At 36.9% G+C, this 17875-nt stretch overlaps 1 protein-coding gene across 6 annotated transcripts in view; it reads left to right on the forward strand.

Moving 5' to 3' along the window:
• DISP1 (dispatched RND transporter family member 1) overlaps nucleotides 1-17875 on the forward strand; it is a 202019-nt gene that overhangs the window by 134120 nt on the left and 50024 nt on the right. For 5 of the 6 annotated variants that reach the window (XM_027122258.1, XM_027122262.1, XM_027122260.1 and 2 more), the window contains one exon: nucleotides 16998-17523. In XM_027122258.1, coding sequence (XP_026978059.1) covers nucleotides 17015-17523 — 509 coding nt within the window. In that variant the 5' untranslated portion in view covers nucleotides 16998-17014. Of the gene's footprint in view, nucleotides 1-3413; nucleotides 3565-16997; nucleotides 17524-17875 lie in introns of those variants that run through there. The other variant, XM_027122263.1, reaches the window with a different exon arrangement.

Here is a 17875-nt window from a genome sequence, read left to right on the forward strand (position 1 = left end):
TTAAGAGGTTTCTTGAAGTAATTTATGGGATCCACAACTCTAGAACCTTTGTTTACATCTCTTGCAGTAACATGCACAATGAAATGGGATTAGCTGTTTTAATAAACTAAACCAAAGTACTATTCAGATGATCAAAGAATGTTAAAAATACCTTCATTTTCATTTAAATTCTGTAATTCCTTTTGGGGGATTTTTAGGTACTACAGCATTTGGCGTACGTATGGCATGAAACCAGCATACCCTAAGATTTCAGGGACTGACTCTTCAATATATTTACTTGAGTAAATACTTCTCCTTTTCCCTCCCTCCCTCCCTGTCTTTTTCATCCCCAAGACTGGCTCTTTTCTAGGTAAATTTAGAAGATACAGAGATGAAAGTTACCTTTCCTACCCTCTAAAAGTTCATATACTGTCTTTAATACACTGGTTCTCAAAATGTGGGTTTCAGACCAGCAGAGTCAGCATCACCTACGGACATGCACAAAAGCAAATTCTCCGGCTCCATCCCAGACCTCAGAATCAGAATCTTTGGGGATGAGACACAGCAATCTGCCTCCTCCCAAACCTTCTAGGAGATTCTGATGCACATTCAAATTTGAGAACCATTGGGCTAATGGCTAGAATATTATACCTTCCTTATTTTCCTATCAAGATAGAATCCACGTACCGTAAAATTCACCATTTTAAAGTGTACAGTTCAGTGGGTTTTACTGTATTCACAAAGCTATGCAACCATGATCACTATCTAAATCTAGAACATTTTCATCACCCCAAAATAAACTCCAAATCTATTAGCAGTCACTCCCTGTCCTCTGTCTCCATCCCCCAACCCCTGGCATCCACTAATCTACTTTCTATCGCTATGGATTTGACTATCCTGGATATTTCATGTAAATGGAATCATACAGTATGTGACATTTTGTGTCTGGCTTTCACTTAGCATAGTGTTTTCAAGGTCCATCCATGTTGTACCATGTATCAGTGCTTTATTCCTTCTTATGGCTGGATAATATTCCATTGTATGTGTGTACCACATTTTGCTCATCCATGCATCATTTAATGGACATTTGAGTTGATTCCTTGGTTGTTGTGAATAATGCTGCTATGAACATTCATTACAAGTTTTTTATGAACATACGTTTTCAATTCTCTTGGGTATATATATACAGTCGATTCTCCTCATTTGCAGTAGTTACATTCTTTAAAGTCTCTGCAAACACTGAATTAGTGAATACTGAGTCATGGTTAGGTTCCTTCAAGACTCTGGTCACATTTTTGATATATAGTCAATACATGACCTTGCTTTGTGTGTGTTTCTGTTTAAAGTTACCTTATCTAATATATGTTGTTGATTCATTAACATTGAACTCACATCCAACAGCACCATTAACTCATGCCTAAGTAAACTTATCTAACACATGTATTTTCTCTGTAAGGAACATCACAGCCTTCTTGAGCTTAGGAACACTAGACAGCACTGCGTGTGACACTTTAGGGCCATTTTAAACAGTGAAATTGCCAACAAAAGCACAAAAATGTGAAAAACATGGCACCAAAATAGACTGCAAAAGGAACACTTGTTTTCAGTGTGAGAACTGAAACAAGAAGGCAGTGTGTCACCTTGTTCAACCTCACCTGGGAACATGTTTATTGGAAGACTCAAATTTTCCCCTACTCTGTGTATGTACATGTCTGAAGGACTGAGAAACACCGTGAGGATTATTTTGGGATCACAAATTTTAGCATGTAGGCAAATATGCAAATACGGAATCCACAAATAATGAGGATCAAGTGTACCTGGAGTGAAATTGCTGTGTCATATGGTAACTCTATGTTTAATTTTCTGAGGGACTGCTGGACCATTTTCCACAGTGGCTATACCATTTTATGTTCCCACCAGCAGTGTATGATGTTCCAGTTCTTCCATATCCTTGCCAGTATTTGTTCCCTCCCTCCCTCTCTTCTTTTTTTTTTTTTTTTTTTTTGCGTTACGCGGGCCTCTCACTGCTGTGGCCTCTCCCATCGCGGAGCACAGGCTCCGGACGCGCAGGCTCAGCAGCCATGGCTCACGGGCCCAGCCGCTTCACAGCATGTAGGATCTTCCCGGACCGGGGCATGAACCCGCGTCCCCCGCGCCAGCAGGCAGACTCGGACTCCCAACCACTGCGCCACCAGGGAAGCCCCTGTTTCTTCTTTTGATTATAGCTATCCTAGTGGATGTCAAGTAGTTTTTCATTGTGGTTTTAATTTGCACTCTTTAATAACTAGTGATGTTGAACATCTTTTTTATGTGCATATTAGCCATTTGGATATTTTCTTTAGAAAAATCTCTATTCCAAAACCTTGCCTATTTTTAAATTGGATTATTTGTCTTTTTATTGCTGATTTGTAAGTTTTTTATATTTTATGGTTACTAGCCTTTTAGTTATGTGGTTTGCAAATATTTTCTCCCATTCTGTAGGTTTTCTTTTCACTTTCTTGATAATGTTTTTTGATGTACAAAAGTTTTTTTTATTTTGATGAAGTCCAATTTTACCTATTTTTTCTTTGATTACTCGTGTTATCGTCTTTAATTTTGAAATTGCTATCAGTACAGCCTGTTAAAAGAGTTGTTTATACGTTTTTATTAAAGAAGTCATGAAAAGTTAGATTTCATGGATGCAGTAAATGATCACTTATTTGCCAATGGATGTCATGTGTAAATTTAAAGCATTTGTTTGCAGGTTTTTGTAAGTTTTTTTTGTCGTTGTGGCTGTGAAATTTTTAATACTGGCATCAATAGGACCACAAATTTCTAAAAAAGCAGTGTCAAATTCATGTAACAAACTGTTTTTGTTTAGGAAAATTGAAGAGAAACACAACTGCTTTAAATAATACTTTCCTTTTTAATAGAGAAGACTCTGCCTCTTTTAAAAATTATGAACTTTCTGCCTTAAAAGCAGAGTCTCAAAAGCCATTTGTGAAAGAACACAAGAATCCCCGGAACTTGGAAATAAACACGGATTGGTGTTTATTTGTGTTACTTTAAATGCAGTAGCCCTATGTGTCAGAAAACTGAATCTGTAACACTTAAGTTAGCCTAAGCAAGCAAATAATATCAGCTAGCATGGCTTTAATCTACTAAGTAACTTTAAATCCAAAAGATCAAAGGAAGTTATAACTAAAAACAGTCCTTCGTGCAATTTCCCTGTAGAAGCAGGAAAAGGCTAGAAATTACATGTCACCTTCATATCCTGGCTTGCTGACCTTGTGCTCAGATCAAGCCCCTCTGTTTGCCAGCTGTTACCATTATTGAGACCTTGCCCCCAGGGGTTAAGTAGGAGAAAAACTCTCCTGTCCTATAGGAGAGCAAATACGGAAAGTTCCAGCCCCGAACGAACATGCTTAATTCAAAGCAATCTGCATGTGCTTGTCATTCCGTCTGTCCCGCCGCTCCGAGGAGCTACTCCTGAGACTCCCTGGTTGCTCTCTGTGTGCTCTGTTCCTGCGGCCAGTTTCGGCTGTGGCCACTGCAATCATTTGCAGACCAAACTGAACCAGGGACGTTTCTTCTTTTAACATAAAGGTAATACATTTACTCATGCTTCTGTGAATGTGTTATTTGGGGAGAATTTATTTAAAAACTGAACTTTGCTGTACGCTTCTTGGATTAATTTAAAATTCCAGCTCACAATTTTTTTTCAGTGTAAGCTTTGAACGGCATCTGAATGCATTAAAATCTTACGAAGTTTTATTGAATGATAGTCTAGTACAGTAAGGTAAGGTAAGTTGTTTCTTAAGGTTTATTCAAATGTGCTTTTTTTATGAAGTTGGGAAGAAACTTTAGATTTCAAGTTGTTTAGCTGTTTCATGATCTGAGATTCTTCTTTAACCACTATCTAGATCAGAAGTTGGAAAATACGTGCTTCTCTCATCGCCAGTTGGTAGAAAAATAGATGTAGGATTGTAGGAATCACTTTAACCACTTTTGTGAATTAAACATTGTAAGAAAATAGTAAAATATTACATCTTCCAACTTATAAAAAGAGAAGTTGAGTGAAGATATACACTTGCGAGCCAAACTTCCACAGCAAGTTTAATTTTTATCAATGTTCATTTTAAATACACATCTCGCTATACACCCTCAATTTGTTTTTGAGGTGATTAAACGTTTTGTGCATTGTATTCATTTTAATGGTGGCAATGACAGCTACATTATAATTGTATTTAGTACATAAAGTAGAAATCAGAATGTATTTGCCATATTTACTTTTGCTTAAAATTAGAATGGATAATTTACATGTGACTAGTAGAAAATTTCAAACTGGTTTAACTTGTGAAATATTTGTATGTTTTGTAGTAAAATGTAAAATTTTTTAAAACCAAGTGGATAAAAATTTGGCAAGAACCAAGGTATTTCATGCAAATCATTGACCATAAATGACTTTCTTCAGGGATAATGCAAGAAATAGAGAGCATACTTTACAATTTGCTAAAATTTTCTTTAACAGGTATTCCTGTTGAAAGGAAAAGAATGACTATGTCCTTTTTACCCACAAGAGGGTTATTTTAGATGATAATTTATAATTTAAGAAAACTCTAATTCCCTTTGATGGCTGGGAAGTCACTAAACTATGTAAATAAACTCTAGAGTGTTCCACTGGTAGTGGCTTTACTACTTCCCATGGTTTTAATGTCTGCTGACACATTTCTACTTTTTAAAATGTTAAATAGTCTTGGCATTATTTTTTAAAAATTATGTCTCTTAATAAACTATCTTAGGATGCTTTCTTTGCCAAATCTTAAATATTGGAGTATTTTATTGGATGATTATACTTCATTTGTCAGTTTTTGTTTTAGTATACAAAGATAAGGCAGAGTATTTTTTATGTATTTCCATGTTTCATATAGCTTACATCTTAGATGTGAATTATAGAATTGTGAGCATGAACTATTTGCATTGATTATGAAAAAATATGTAATGTTTAAGTGTCTGAAATGAATGACCTACAAAGCAGTTTAGTAAATACATGTTAACCTTGCCTCGGTCTGGGAAATGATATATATTATAAAATGGTTTCATTCCATATTTTACTCTAATCCCAGTTGTCCTTTTAGTTTGTATTGAACCACTCAATGCTTTTTTGGCAACTGGGGAAATCTGCTTTTCAGTGTCTGCTGTGTACCAATTCTTTACCTTTCATTCTACTTTCATTTCTGGGATTGGATCAGAGCACCCTCAACGGTTCAACTCTTATAACTCTCTTATAGCTCAGTATGGGCGATGGACAGCCTTGACACACTGACCGTATGAACATTTCCAGTTTTTCAAAAATTACAATTCCTGATCACATCCTAACACGGGAAATAAAACGGTGTTTAGGATCAAGACAAATGAACTGCTTAACTTCTCAGGCTTTTGGAAAAAATATAAAACAAAGCAACTAAATATATGAGTAAAGCAAGACTTGGGGAAGAGGGTGGCCCTTTGTTCTCCCTCTCTTAATTTCTATTCTTTTATCATTTTAATCACTATTCAACAGGCTCACTTATTTCAGGCTCGCATAATAGATTCGAAGACAACTATTCACAATAGTTTTTATTATATGCTGTCTAAATAAGGACATTCACCTATTTATATTATATGCTGTCTAAATAAGGACATTCACCTATTTAACTGAAAAATACGATTTAATTACCTTTGTGAGCAAACAAGAATCCCACTTGAACAATATAGATGGAATTTCAGTTCACCTAATGTATACAAGAAAGCAAACAGCAGAATGCACAAGTATTTATAATGATAATTTAAGTAAGGAATAGAAAAAGATTTATGAAAGGTGTACCCAGACTCTTGCTAAGAGTTACTTTACTGATCCAATTCAAATATTTGATGTTTTTCTAAGCTGAAAGTAAATCTCAGTGTCCTTTAAGTTAAAGGATGTCTTCAATTGTCTCATACAAATACCTTGAGATATGTTTCCCAAGGTGCTCAGTAGACTGAAGGATACCCCTGAGACTTGATTTGCTGGACTCTGCAGGGAAGAACCCATTTGGGGAGCTGCTCTAGGAAATTTGATTTGCTACTTCTCAAACTTCACAAAACAGCAGGGAGTGGAGCCTGGTGTCAGATACTTAGCATTGGTGGGAAAAGCTTAGATAATTCTAAGTGTAATATGAAGAAACAACAGGTTACCATCTAAATCAAACAACTTTCATGTGCTTTATGGTGATTGATTTCAGTTTTTGTCTTTATGGTAGACATTTTTTAAAAATCCCTTCACATTCTTTTGCCTCATAATACGTGCATGTAGCATTTTCTTATTTTGATTTATCTCGGTGATGGTCTTTTCCTTTGAGCTGCTAAATTTTGAGGGTTATGAGATGTGTAAAGTATTAAACATTCATGGTGTCTTTAGACATACTTGTGATCTGTTCAACAACATGAGTTAAACTCAGTCATATGATCCTGTTTCTACTGGGGAAGAGCTATAGTGATACAGATAGATTGCTCAATGTTTTGTGATTTTAGTTGAGGCAGAATAATTTCAGATGAAATCTTACGGCCTAAAGCTAAACCTATCACATCTTGGGGGTCCTGTTTATTACCAAAGCATCTTGTGATTAATTCTTTTTTTACTAGGATGTGAGGCTAGATAGGAGGCCTGGTGTCTGGAGGTTGTCTGACTCTAGAATTGAAACGTTTAAAATGCTTAAAATGCAATCAGAAGTATTTTTTCTTTTCTTTTTCCTTTTGTTTTTCTCTTTTTTTTCTTCCTTCCTTCCTTCTTTCCTTCCTCCTCTCTCTCTCTCTCTCTCTCTCTCTCTCTCTCTCTCTCTCTCTCTCTTTCTCTCTTTCTTTCTTTCTTTCTCTTTCTTTTTTTGGCACAAAACTTTAGGGAACATCCTCTTTTAATAGAGATGCTTGGGACTTCATATTGGATACTGACCAGGGGTTGGGGAGATATTTTTTCTTGAGGGTTCAATAAACTTGTTAGTCCAATTGGCTATACCCTAAACTCTATCCAAATGATCTATAAGTACTTGAGACTGTGTGACAAGTTGTTTTGTGTTTCCACAACATTGTCCCACATGAATTCCACACTGTTGTCTCTCAAACTAATGTCTTATTAAGGATTTCTCTTCCCTGCACCCTTGTCCCCACGCTTATAATGTCAAGGATAACCCCAAAAGAAGTAAAACTAATCCAAATACTATAACACATGTCTAACATGGAGTACCAGGTCCAAATGTTTTTGAATATACAGCAATATTCTGCATTTCAAGCAATAATTTCTGAACCAATATGGAATATTTTGAGTGGCAGTTGCTTGCTCTTATAAATTGATCAGCATTAATTAAAAGTATAAATCAGTCGTTCTGAACCCTAGCTGCACATTAGAATCATCTGGGGAGCATTTAAAACTGCTAATGTCCACACCCCATTACAATATGAATTAAATCATAACGTCTGGGACCAGGGCCCTGTGTCTGTAATTTTTTTTCATATTACTGAAGTGATTCTAGTGTGCAGAATGGGTTGAAACCACTGTAATAGACTTGTAACTTTGTGAATATTTGTTATATTTATTGTGTTCCCTTCAAGACTTGCAGCAGAGTCCAAATGGATGTCTCAGCTGATTCTTGAGTTAAATAACAACTTTTTAGTGGGCTTTCTAGAATTTTTTTTGAAAGACCAGAGATCGACATTTCTGACTATAAAAACTTCTCTAGTTTTATTTTGTATATTCTTAGTTATGCAAATGAACATAAATCTTCAGACTTAGGGTTAAAAGAAATTATTGCAGCTTTATAGAATTGAAACTCATTCATATCTTTGAAATAGGAACTCAAAGATAAAAGAATACTTTCTCTTTCTCTTTTTTAAGGGTATTGATGCTTATGGATATAACACTTGTTGTAAGTGTGGGGAGAAGTGGTGAATATTTTGTGGAATGATAATTTTGGTGGAGGAACTTGGAAAAGAGATCTCTGAAAACTGCTTTAATAACTGCAATATAGTGATACTGCTCTTGAAATATATATTTAGGTAAATAAGTGTTTATGCTAAAAAGATGATGTTCTCGACTATCATTTATCCCAGACTGTAAAAGATAAACTTTTTAATTTTACACCCACATTTCTCTTCCCACATAGACCTTCTACCAAAGGTACATTAAACATGAAACATGAGAAAAATGAGACTGATGTTTCCACAGCCCTGAAATTCCTATCATTCACCCCATAAGTATAAATCTCAGCCTTGACAACCTAATTCATATCTAGCAATAAGACTGCTTTCCAAATGCAGTGTCTTCAGATTGGCTATGGCACATACACTCTAATATCTTCCTAATGTTTTTTAACTCTTATCTATCAATATAGTTCTGTAAATCTGGGCAAGGGGAAAACTGTATCTGTCAATTTTAATTTTTCTTCTGTATCATTAAGCTGTTTGTAAATATTATGAATGGTTTTTGTAAAAATAAAACATGTAACATTTATAGTTTATCTTCATTGGTGCCTTTACCTATACATCTTGTGTATAATCATATTTAAAAGAGGTTATATAAAAATGTTAGGTATATTTCATTTTCAAAGATGATGTTTGTTAGCATAAGTTGAAACTACCTTCTTGATAATATAAATTTAGGGCTTCCCTGGTGACGCAGTGGTTGAGAGTCCGCCTGCCGATGCAGGGGACACGGGTTCGTGCCTCGGTCCAGGAAGATCCCACATGCCGCGAAGCGGCTAGGCCCGTGAGCCAATGGCCGCTGAGCCTGCGCGTCCGGAGCCTGTGCTCCGCAACAGGAGAGGCCACAACAGTGAGAGGCCCGCGTAACGCAAAAAAAAAAAAAAAAATTAATAGGCAGCAGTGAGTTTTCATTGTAGAAGAATGGTGATCCCTTATTTTCAGATTTCCTAGAACACAACAGTTTGCTTTCTCGTAGTGTGATGCAAAGCATAGTAATACCTAGTGGGTTCTTATTAAATGTTTATTAAGTGGTATAGATTCTCAAACGTATAACATTGTTTCTTTGAGAAAATGGCTTCTAATTTATTGCAGTTTATGATTAAGGGGAATGATAGCAGTAGTACCTAATTTCTGTAGAATTCTTTGCAACGTATAAAATGCTTATAGGTGATTAAATGAAGATACTTAAAGTGTTCTTATTGAAGGAGAGTTTAATTGTAGAAAGTTCATGAACTCAAAGAAAAATAAGAAAATTTAATTCATCTCAGAAGGAGAGAAGATTATGTTTCTTTATTTAAGACTATACTTTTTAGTTCCTTAAGAGGGCCTGATTCTTTGATTAAAGATACAGATTTTGCTGTCAGGTCACAATTACATTATTTTGAAATAGTCCAGACACTACATGACAACAAAGATTAATCCATTGTCTTGCTTTTCAGGTTTGGATAATATGATACATGGGTAGATAGCACTTCTTTTAATTCAGTGGAATATGTCTCTGACACTCTTGAATGCTGAATTATACCTTTTAAAACTGTCTTGGGAAATACTGAATTCAGAGGACATTTTTCATGTGGACCTTCAGACTGAATTTTATATCAGTAGCCTCTAGTGGTCCCATAAAAGCTAGTTGAACTTGGCATTGCCCTAGAAGCATCTTGAGGTTGGTTGAAAAGCCTCACTTTCAGAGACATCCTGGTCTAAGATTGAATCCCAATCATGTGATTTGCATTAGTTACACTGTAATATTTTTGACCCTCAGTTTTCTCTATAATGGGTTTAACAAAATCTTCATAGAGGCATTGTGAGGAAAGTGTCTGACACAGTGAGATGATAAAAAAACATTTTAATAGCCCTTTGAAGGGAAATAATATTCCTAGAGAAAAAACCTGGCTGATGTCCTTCTACTATCCAGCTTTCACAGTTCCATTCTAGAAGATGCCACAAATATACTTCTTTGTCTGTTTCTCTGGTGCGTTTAGAGCAGCTGTTTTTTCTCTTGCCATAGCACTAGCTATTAATAGGGCATCTTGGTACCAGTGATAAGAAATGAGACCATCATTTTAGGATAAGTATCAAGCAATTTTAGGGGAGCAATTTCATATTAAAACAGGTTTGGTGCATAATGAATACAGGTACTCCCAAACTGCCTTTATAACTGGTATGAAAAAAAGACTTCAGGTATCTCCAATATCTAGTACCACTTGAGAGAAAAAGATTGTCTCACCCAGTTAACTGAGCAAGGTGCTTCAATCCATATACATTACACTAAGAAGATTAAAATCTGATTGGTTGTTATTTCTATGTACACAACAGTTTAGGAGTCCTGAAATAAGCCATAATTAAACTTGGTTATCAATTAGAACCTCTACTATTAAAATTTGTTACTTTTCTGTCTTAATTAGAAAAACAGGACTTTATTTCTCTGTTAACTGGTATCATTTCCCTGCTTGTTGCATCCATTCTGCTTTAATTGAGCATCATTTTGCCATTCCTTAGGCCTGATTCTCTTGTAGCCTCCGCACCTAGTTTGTGCTTTTGCCTTGCTACACAAAGTGTGTTCCAGGGACCAACGGTATGGGCTTGTTGTTGGAAGATTCTTGTCCCACTCCAGATGGACTGTATCAGAATCTACATTTTAGCAACATCCCCAAGTGATCCCTATGTTTGAGAAACACTGTTATCAGTGTTTTGTATTTTGTCTAGTGAAACTGTGTTATAGGGAACATCACTTCTGAAAAAGATGATTGGCTACAATATGGGATCTTGTTTTTGATTCAGCCTTGCCATTTATTGTTAAGTTTGATGTTATGAATCTGATGAAGCAAAGGGTTATTCTGGAATACATTATCTAAGCTTATGGAATGTAGTTAAGCAGAAAGCCTTCAAAACCTCAGCATCAGACTTCCTGGCCTTACCATCTGAGACTCTGTGTCTCAAGTTTTCTTTTGCAAAGTAGAGCGGTAATGCCTGCCACACCTGTTTTTCTGAGGGCTATTAGGAGGATAACTCAAGTGAGATCATGTGTGTGAAAGTGTTTGGCAATACCGCAGAGGTGTACCAGTATTACTGTTGATGCGGATGAAGATGTTGTTCCTTCAGGCTATCTGAGCCCTGCGTTTGTCAAGGATAGTGATGGCTTTGCTGAGTGGGTACTGTGGTAATTGGAACATGTCTGTGTATTCTCTTCCACATTACCTCTAGATTTTAACTTGACAGTTTTCTGGCCACAAAAACTGTTATGGCTTCCAATTGCAAGGAGCTGCTAAGAGGCTTTCATAACGCTTTCTGGATGTTGAGCCACCTAAATAGTTTGATGGCATCTTTTGGGTAAATTGTGTGTCATTAGCATATTTTCACATGTAATATGTTGATGAATAAAATTTCCATAATTCCAGCAGTTCCTACTATGATTATATGATAGCATTTCCAATGAGATACTACTTTTAAGTCTTTGAAGCAGGGTAATTTCCTTTGATCTTATAGGTGTAAGTGTCCTGAGCCCAGAGTAGGATGTAATTGTTTGAACCTTCTAATCACATGAGCTCTGATGACTTTTCTCTTTACATGTGATTGAAATGCCTCTATATTTCTTCTCTGTATTCTCTGTTTAATGCTTATGAAACTAGTCACGATACTTTTGGTTCATAGATAGCTTTGGTCCAACAAATAATCATTTATGTTTCCCAAAATTTGGAAGCTGGGAGATAAGATATATTGAAAACCTTTTTCCGAATAGTTTGTATTCATCTGTTCTTGCTCCTTAAATCCTTTTTGATTTCCTGCTTTATCCAGTTATTTGATAGATTGTGTAGGGTGCTATTGTAAGAAAGCAGATATGTACTGGAAGACAAACAATTAAAAATGCATCCAGTGAAGAGACGACTGTTTACCCTTTAAGGTGAAATAAGTTTGCTTCTGTTTTTGCATTTTAATAATAGTTATCTTCTGTTCATTATTAGTCACTGTGCTAGAAACTTTATATGTTGTTTCATTAATATTTTATTACTATGAAGACGGCACATTTGTAGTAAAAGTTGCAAGCAGTACAGAAGGTAAAATGTGAAAGTCTTCTCTACCCTTCCAAATGGCCCAGTCCAACTCTCCAGCAGGAAACAATGTTAGCATTTTCTTATGTCCTTCTAGAAATTATCTGTGTATATACTAACCATACATGTGTGTTTCCGCCACTTTTTTAATGAAATGGATTCATACCACATAGGCTCTTCTGCAGTTAGGTTTTATTCACACATGAAGATGTACTTTGGACTTCTTTCCCTAGCAATAATCCTGATTTAATTCATTCTTTTTTGTTGTGCAGAGTACCCAAGGTATAGATATAACAGAATTTAAGTCCCCTATTGATAAGTTAGGTGGTTTCCCTTGTTATTTTTTGTTTTCATTGTTACAAGCAGTGGTGCAGTCAGCATCTTTATCCAGACATTTATCTTTACACATTGTTCAAGTATATCCAAAGGGGTAAACTCCTAGTAGAATTGTGAGTCAAAGGATGAGGGTATTTCAAATTTTGATTAGTGGTGCCATGTTGCTCTTTTAGAAGGTTGCACCAATTTGCATTTCAAACAAATTTAACTCTAAGAAGAATCAACACTTAGAGACTCTAAGAATGTAAGTAACTTGACCTAGGTTCTCAAAGTTAGTAACCTGTAGAGTCAGCTTTCAAATTCAGACCCACCCAGGCCATTTCTTCTAAGCCACAGATATCTCTGATGCCATTTTAAAACATAATTTCAGCTTTGGAACTAGGAAGCATCATTCCATATTTTTTTATATTCTCATCACTCAATCAAGCAATAATAATAATTCTTCCATTGTAAATACATAGCCCTTTATGGTTTTCAAAATATTTTTACATTCTCATAGTAATCCTATGAGGTGGACACTGGTTCCCATCCTGATTTCTACATGTGAAGAGCTGAGGCTCAAAGAAAAATATCTTAAATTTTAAAATGTAATCAAAAGATGGTCTTTGGCCAAAGGCCTTATAGTCAGTCCCCAAACAGCTAAAGCACTCAGGACATAAAAATGCTAGTATAGAAAAGGTGAAATAGGAGGTGTGAGATTAGTGGCTTCGGATGTGTTGATATTGGCATGTTATATTCATGAACAACAGGAAATACACTAAAATATCTGGCCATGGGGCTCCATCACACCTCAAGCCAGTGTCTCAAGAATAGCTTTCTTTTGACAGTCCCTGTGTGTTAGGGCCCTGGGGAAAACAGGTGATTTCAACAAAGCTCTTTTAAAATTGTTCATTATATTTGATCCAAAACTTATTTTAAACTTCCCGCATAAATACTATTATCACTGCATTTATAATCACATAGCATTACATTTATCACAATAATTCATTTTTATGATGTTGAATCTTCCACTCTCTCATCTCTTTTCCTGTTCTCTCTGGCTCAGACCAAATTTTTTTCTCATTTGTCTCATTTCTAAAGAAATAAGGTCTTTCTCTGTGTGGCCTTAAGGTCAACTCTTGACTTTATTTATTTATTTATTTATTTATTTTGCCGTACGCGGGCCTCTCACTGTTGTGGCCTCTCCCGTTGCGGAGCACAGGCTCCGGACGCGCAGGCTCAGCGGCCATGGCTCACGGGTCCAGCCTCTCCGTGGCATGTGGGATCTTCCCGGACCGGGGCACGAACCCATGTCCCCTGCATCAGCAGGCAGACTCTCAACCACTGCGCCACCAGGGAAGCCGTCAAATCTTGACTTTAGATCGAAACTTTGCTGTTCTCCTGGTCACCTGAATTCTTACACAAATACATCCACTGAACTTAATCTGTAAACATTTCTTAGAACAATTTTTGTCTGCTTTTGCTTTTTTATTATTTTTTACTTATAACCCACAACTTATTTATAAAGTCAATTTGATTGTTCCCATTTTATGATTGAAGAAAGTGAATCATAGAAAGCTTATATGACTTTCTTCAAATACGAGCCAAAGTCAGAGTTCAAATTATTCTTTACTCTCCACTTGTACCTACTTCATTACAAGAAATCTCCAAGTTACAAAACAAGTTGTGCTCCAGAAATCATTCGTAAGTCAGTTATTTGGCACTTGAACTGCATTTTACCACACTGGGGAAAAAATGTTATAAATGGTGATTAGGTCCCTTGGCTGGCCTGCAAAAATCTATTTAACTCTTATGTAACTACAATATGATGCATTTGCAATAAAAATAAGAGAGAATGATAGTTGTAATTCTTGTTACAAAGAAAAAGAAAAATTATTTTTCCTGACGAAAAGCAGATTTAATTAGAAGATAGGGAAACAGATGAAATTTCGGAGAGTCTAGAGAGGATTTCAGGGTACTTTGATGAGTGTTCCAGGTTGATGGCGCTCTGTCTTAAGCCCAGTTTCACTTGAAAACTTTGAGGATTTTTGTTAGATACTTCTCACTAGCGTAACCCACCTGACAGCTGTGATTATAGTTAATAGGGCTGATTGAATTGAATACCAAAAATAGGCTCTCTGAAATGATATTAACCAACCTAGGATGGTCAGAACAAATCGACAAACTAGAAAAAGTCTTCCTTCTATCCTGATGGAAGGGCCAAGAGGAGGTCTTGATTTTCCCATTCAGCCTAGAAGATTGCATCAGCTCCAGTAGCTTGGCTGAGGTCTGAAGAGAAGGCTTGGGAACGTGAGTCATGGGTAGAGGCAAGAGAAAGCTTATGCCCTCTGTGATTTCTGTGGAGTATCTGTACAATGAGAGTTTCTAATTCCAAGAAATGGCAATTTATCTCATCAAGCAATTGCTTCTTACATTTTCTAGACTATCTTTCACTTAACCATACAAATAAACATCTTAAATTTCAATTAACTTTTTAAAAACTCTAGTGCCTTTTTAGATGGCCTTTGATTAATATGTTTTATTGTTTTCAGAACATTTGCATACAGCTTTTTCTTTTGTTAACAACATAAGGTAGGATATATCCTTCAGTAAAAGGAAGCTTAAGGGAGCAGATCTTGCTGAGATGGCACATTAAGAAAGTGATGGAAAAAATATTAGAGTTTCTGCCTCCTGGGTCACTTTAGGGCTCTTACCAGTTTATCTACCATATCTTCCCACTAGTTGGATAATAATTTTAACTACCAATGCTTTGTGTTGGGGATATCATTTGAGTGTTTTGTAGGAGGTGTTTATACCCAGGAGTGATTTACTGAAGAAGAGAGCAACTGTGTTTACTACAATTCAAAATCCTTCTCAGGGTTTTCCCTGGCAGTCCAGTGGTTAAGACTTTGTGCTTCCACTGCAGTGGCTGTGGATTCATCCCCTGGTCGGGGAACTAAGATTCCACATGCTGTGTGGGTTGGCCCCCCAGTAAATCCTTCTCAATGCTCATTATAAAAGGAAGTCAGGATTGGCAGACTACTTTCCAAAGTGACAGTAAGGCTGATGAGAGAAGTAACATCTGCTTGATTTACATATATGTTTTGATATTTATAAATGCTTTGTCTTTTCCACTACAATAATTTATGAAGAAATTTTTTAACGTCTACATTAATTCTTCCATTTCTTACAGCGTTGATGTTTATATAGCTGAATGGCTGTGTGTGTGTGTGTGTGTGTGTGTATGTGTGTGTTTGAGTGTTTGATGAGCTCTATCTGAAAGGATAATAAGTCAATAATGCTAAATTTGCATCCTAGTACAGTGAGTATCTTCTGGGTATTAGTGTTCACATTGAAACGTTATGCATCATTCTGGCATTCCCTGTTCAGAAATACCCCAGTTGAGCAGTTTATAAATTGGGTGAAAATATGCATAGGAATCTTCCTCATGGGTGACCTGGGTTTGTCATTACATGTACTCAGACTGAAAAGAGACGATTTCTTCTAGTACCTGTGTGTCTGACAGAGGTGGGGAGAGACTGGAGAGAGATTTCTCCAGAAGCTGTTTTGTCCACTCAGAAAAATACCATGCCAGAAGGGTTAGTGAGCCAAACAATGGTTTTCTTTTTTTCTTGTTGGCTTTCACATGTAGGTTAAATAGACCACTAGCATTTGATGACCTATTTTTCTTATTGCACATTTCCACATTTTGTGTGTATGTTGGTCAGAGGGTGATAAGTGGGCAAGGGGAGAGGAAGAAGGCTGTCTGGCTTTGCGTTTGTTTGTTGACTGGGCAGAAAAATATTACTGGTAATTTGAACACTAATTTTTCATTTACATTGAAGGCCTAGACCCTTTGGTGGAGGGGAAAAACTTAATAACAAAAATCTCACTTGAAGCAAACCCCAGCCATAGTATTCTTTTTCTTATGTGCAAGCATTGCTACCTGTAGGACATAGCATAGAAAACAAATTAAGTTCACGGCAACTTATGTGGCATGTTTTATTATTTTTTTAGCATTACATTCATTGGTGTAGGGGATAAAACTTTTGCATCTGATATCTTGGTTGCCACAGTTCTTAGCTTAGCTAATTAGTTTTTATTTTCTTTTGTTTATTCTTATTCTAGGACCTGAGTGACTTAGAGGAAAAATCATATTTTCTTGACATTTTTCAAAGACATAAAACATTCTTAAGATTATCCACATTATCTGAAGCTACACAACTAATTGCTTCAGAGTAGCCCTTCATTTTGCCCATTATTCCTATATCAGAACACCCTAAGCATGATATTATTGAAAAGCTAAAGAATGATATTGGTATTTTCTGTCTCTTCTACCCCCTTCCCACCCCCATCCTAAAATGTTCTAATTCTTAACTGAATTGCACATCTAGGATGAGGAGAGAAGACAGGCACTGAAAATAGAGATGGGGCAGGGAGGAAGTGGTCAGTGGGATAGGAGAGGGTTCTCAAGGTGCATGGTGTAGCTGGGAGGAAAGAAAAGGAGGCCTAACCCATGGCTGGTTCTGTTGCAGGTGAGCTGGGCTTCCCCCAGTGCTTTCACAACTCCTGCAAGAACCCTTGTTTTTAAAGAGCTGTTTTAAAATAGTTTTCCTATCTTCTTTACATAATTGCCTACCTGACTGTAACTGGATGATTTTATATCATTTTCTTTCTTAGGGTCAAGAAATTGGAGCATGGCTATGAACAACGGAAACAACGATTTTGTGGTTCTGAGCAATGGCAGCATCGCAACCAGTGCTACCAGCGCTAGTCCCCTCACCCCCTGTGATGGAGACCCTGCAGCCCAGCAACTCACCCCCAAAGAAGCGCCCAGAACAAAAGTGAGTCCAAATGGATGCCTGCAAGTTAATGGCACAGTTAAATCATCCTTTCTGCCTTTAGACAACCAAAGAACGCCTCAGATGTTATCCCTGTGCTGCCATCCTTGCCCATACCATCACCCTTTGACTACCCATGACAGTCACCAAGAGTGCCATCCCGAGGCTGGCCCCGCAGCACCTCCTGCTTTGGCCTCGTGTTGCATGCAGCCACACTCAGAGTATTCTGCATCTCTCTGTCCAAACCATTCACCTGTTTATCAGACAACGTGCTGTCTTCAGCCCTCTCCATCCTTCTGCCTGCATCATCCGTGGCCTGACCATTTTCAGCATCAGCCTGTGCCACAGCATATAGCCAACATAAGGTGAGTGGTCCAGTTGTTTTGCTGAACTTTCTCATTCAACTAATTCCACATGAATGTGGTTGTTGGTGTTGATTTCTCCCAAACGAGGAGAGAAAAATGTATCAGGGATAGGAAACCAGTAAAAGTGCATATTTCAGGAATTCCCTGGCAGTCCAGCGTTTAGGACTCCACACTTTCACTGCCGAGGGCCCAGGTTCAATCCCTGGTCGGGGAACTAGGATCCCAAAAGCCACGTGGCGTGGCCAAAAATACCCAAAAACCAAAACAAAACAAAATGCATATTTTTTGGATTGTGTGAAGCCTACTAAAATGCAAATGAAGTAATATTATATCTGTTTTATCCATTAACTTC

This window comes from Aethalodelphis obliquidens, unplaced genomic scaffold, assembly GCF_003676395.1.
Source record: "Aethalodelphis obliquidens isolate GAN/ISIS:26980383/991018 unplaced genomic scaffold, ASM367639v1 scaffold24, whole genome shotgun sequence".
Classification (NCBI taxonomy): domain Eukaryota; kingdom Metazoa; phylum Chordata; class Mammalia; order Artiodactyla; family Delphinidae; genus Aethalodelphis; species Aethalodelphis obliquidens.